At 45.1% G+C, this 2,963-nt stretch overlaps 1 protein-coding gene across 1 annotated transcript in view; it reads right to left on the bottom strand.

Moving 5' to 3' along the window:
* Positions 1-2,963, bottom strand: part of DSCAM (DS cell adhesion molecule) — a gene marked incomplete at its 5' end in the record, with an annotated part of 274,168 nt that overhangs the window by 103,219 nt on the left and 167,986 nt on the right. The window contains one exon of the mRNA XM_011375311.1: positions 9-94. Within this exon, the coding sequence (XP_011373613.1) occupies positions 9-94 (86 nt within the window). The remainder of the gene's footprint in view (positions 1-8; positions 95-2,963) is intronic.

Below are 2,963 nucleotides of genomic sequence, written 5' to 3'. Positions count from 1 at the left end.
GCCAACACCTGGATGCTGTAGTTCGTGTACTTTTCCAGCCCGCCCAGCTCCAAGGAAGGCTGCGTGGTGGTGACGTTTTTAATCTCGCCCAGCTCTAGAGGACAAGAGAACACCGTCCAGTTACCGCGGCTGTGGGCACATGCCTTCCCCCGTGCCGTCCTTGATGTCCGGCACTGGCCATGTGCCTCTGTGTGTCACACCCCGAAATCCCGCAAAGGGACCAACACGGCCTTTCCATTAGGAAAAGATCATTCACACCAAACTGCCATGAAACACTGGGTGGAATGCTGGCCTGAAAAATAGCAAACTCACTGCAAGTTAGTGTTACAGATCCAACGCCAGCCCCATGGCTGCCACCCCCAGGAAGCCCTCCAGCATTAGCTAACGATGCACGTCCCTCGCACCTCCACCCAGGAAGCTCAGACTACACAGCGCTCACTCTGTAGACACATTTCCAACTGCTCGTTTAGAATAAGCACGTATGGCGACCGATGGTCACTAGACGCATTGTGCTGATCGCTTTGTAAGGTCTACAAATGTCCCATCGCTATGCTGCACACCTAAAACTAATATAATATTGTATGTCGATTATAATTAAAAATAAATAAAAAAACTGCACATATTTAATGTGAACATTTTAATGAGTTTGGCCACATGCATATGCTTATGGTTCCAACACTACAACCAACACAGCATATATAGCATCACCTCCAAAAAAAAGAGAAGCTTCTGCAAGTCGAGATTTTTGTTTTTGTTTTTAAAACCAACTCTAAATCAACACACATGTATTTTTAAGTACCTAACTTCTCTAATATCTGAGTTGAGATGAGGTGGCTCTGCCAACTCCCCTGTCACCTGGAGCGAACTCTCTCAGCATTTTTTTTGAGGTGACACGCTAATGTGTCAGAAATTTGGCGTTAGCTAAAAATGCTTCATTTTCTGGAGTGGGATCAGCTAATTATATTCAAAGATGGAACGTTATGCTCTCCCATCTTTGGCAGATTGTACATGGCAATTTGAGGACACTTACAGTGACGTGTTAATGCCCCCGCAGGTGTCCTGGATTTTGAAACAAGCCACCTCTGGCAGAGCCAGAATAGGAGAGAAATGCCTGAGGAATGGTTTGTCCCTAAGGCACGCGGCTGTTTGGGGAATGTTTGGGACCGGCTGCATCGTGTGTGACAGCTTACTAAGAGAATGAGGTGGGAGGTGGAGGTCCAGAGGAATTCCTAGCCAGTCGCATGGCTGGCTATAGTGAAAGCCACCACTGTATAGTTTAGAAAGCAACAAGGCTACCTGTTGGTTTGTCCTGCTCTGTCTTGTCTTAGTGAAGATAGCTTACATGCTGTGCACGCTTACTTAGGTCCGAGGCCTCTCATGCACATGCCGGGGGGTAGGAGGCGGGCCCTGTATGTGGCGAGGGGGCTGGAGAAACAGGCATGTGTAGAGTGTTGGGTAACAGGTGCAGCCTTGGACTGGGGCAAGAACCAGAGGCTGGTTTCTACCTTGAGCAGATTGTGGCAACTTCTGGGGGCAGGACACTTTGCTGGGGGTAGAAAGCAGGGCAAGGAGGACAGCTCCCCAAAATGCCTTTGGCCTAGTGTCATCTGGGGAGGACAGAGGGATACAGACTCTCAGGGGCCACAGTTTGAAAGCCCTGACAGATGGCATATGAAAATGAGACAAATGTTTGCTCGTGTGTGGCTGTCATGCACTCAGTCGACAATCGCTAGACCCAGGGGGTTAGAAACGCTCCCCCTAAGGAGAGGTCTGCCCCGGATGAACATTATGTCTCTCCCCATTATACTATTCACCTATAATTTTTCATTTTCCTGAATGTGTCTAATATAGGTCGATTTGATTAGGATAAAAAACCTATATGTTAATGGAAAAAGTGTAAGTATAGATCTCATCGAGATCTTTTCAGATTTAGGAACTTCTACATTACGCCAAAGTTTACACACACACGCACATGCACGTGCACACATGTGCACACATGCACACACACACAATCAGGGAAAATGCTACTACGGGAGGCGGGTTACATGGGGGCTCTGTGCCAGGTGCTAGTTATGAGGATCTGACTAAATCATGTGACCTCCTGGGGCCTTTGTGTTTTGCTTGTTTGTCTGCTTTTCTCTTGAAGAAGGGCCCAGGCGTCTCTACATCACTGAGAAGATGGGCTCTGGCATTACGATGTGACAGGAAGCTGTGTGCTGTCCCCACATAAGATGGCGAGGGCGGGGGGAAGAGCAGTTCGCAGGGAGAGGGCAGAGGGGGCCGCCTGATCTTTGTCAAGAGAGCGACAATTAAAACGAAAGAATTACATCTGTTTCTGAATCACTCTACCAATTAGAATTGATATTTGGATGTAGACTCATATTGGGGTTTGTATTGTTTTGATGAATTCATTTATCATGAATCAGGAATACAATTACAGTCAAAACTCTCTTTCAAAACTATCCCCTAAAGATTTCTAAATCGACCCGACGGCCAGAACCAACTCTTCCCACACATGCACTCCAGGAGGAAAATTATGAAAAAAGCCAAATGCAAAGCAACATGCTTCATTTTCCATATTTTTTTTTTAGCTCTCATTCTTTCTTATGGTTTAAATATGGATTTCTCTCATCTGCCTTTGACAGCCACCATAGGGCTATTTTAAAAAAAATATGAGAAGTATAGTGTTCACTTGGAGTCATGAGTAAAATAATATGAAATGAATATATAAATTTAGAAATCACATTATTTCTATTAGAGAAAGCTTGTAAAAAACTTTATAACAAAAGTTTTATGTATTTATACCCTTCCTCATCCTCAAGGGTTTTAAGGCAGAAAAAAGTTAGGGGTGGAAATAAGTTTTCTGAAGCACTCCCCAACAATCCACAACCACAGCAAACACCCCGGTTGGCACCTAAATGTTGCTTTGCTTTAGAATCATCCATTTTTGTCTTGAAGAAAGA

This window comes from Pteropus vampyrus, unplaced genomic scaffold (assembly GCF_000151845.1).
Source record: "Pteropus vampyrus isolate Shadow unplaced genomic scaffold, Pvam_2.0 Scaffold270, whole genome shotgun sequence".
NCBI lineage: Eukaryota > Metazoa > Chordata > Mammalia > Chiroptera > Pteropodidae > Pteropus > Pteropus vampyrus.
Note: the sequence above shows the minus strand (reverse complement) of the source record. Positions and strands in the feature narration are given on the sequence as shown.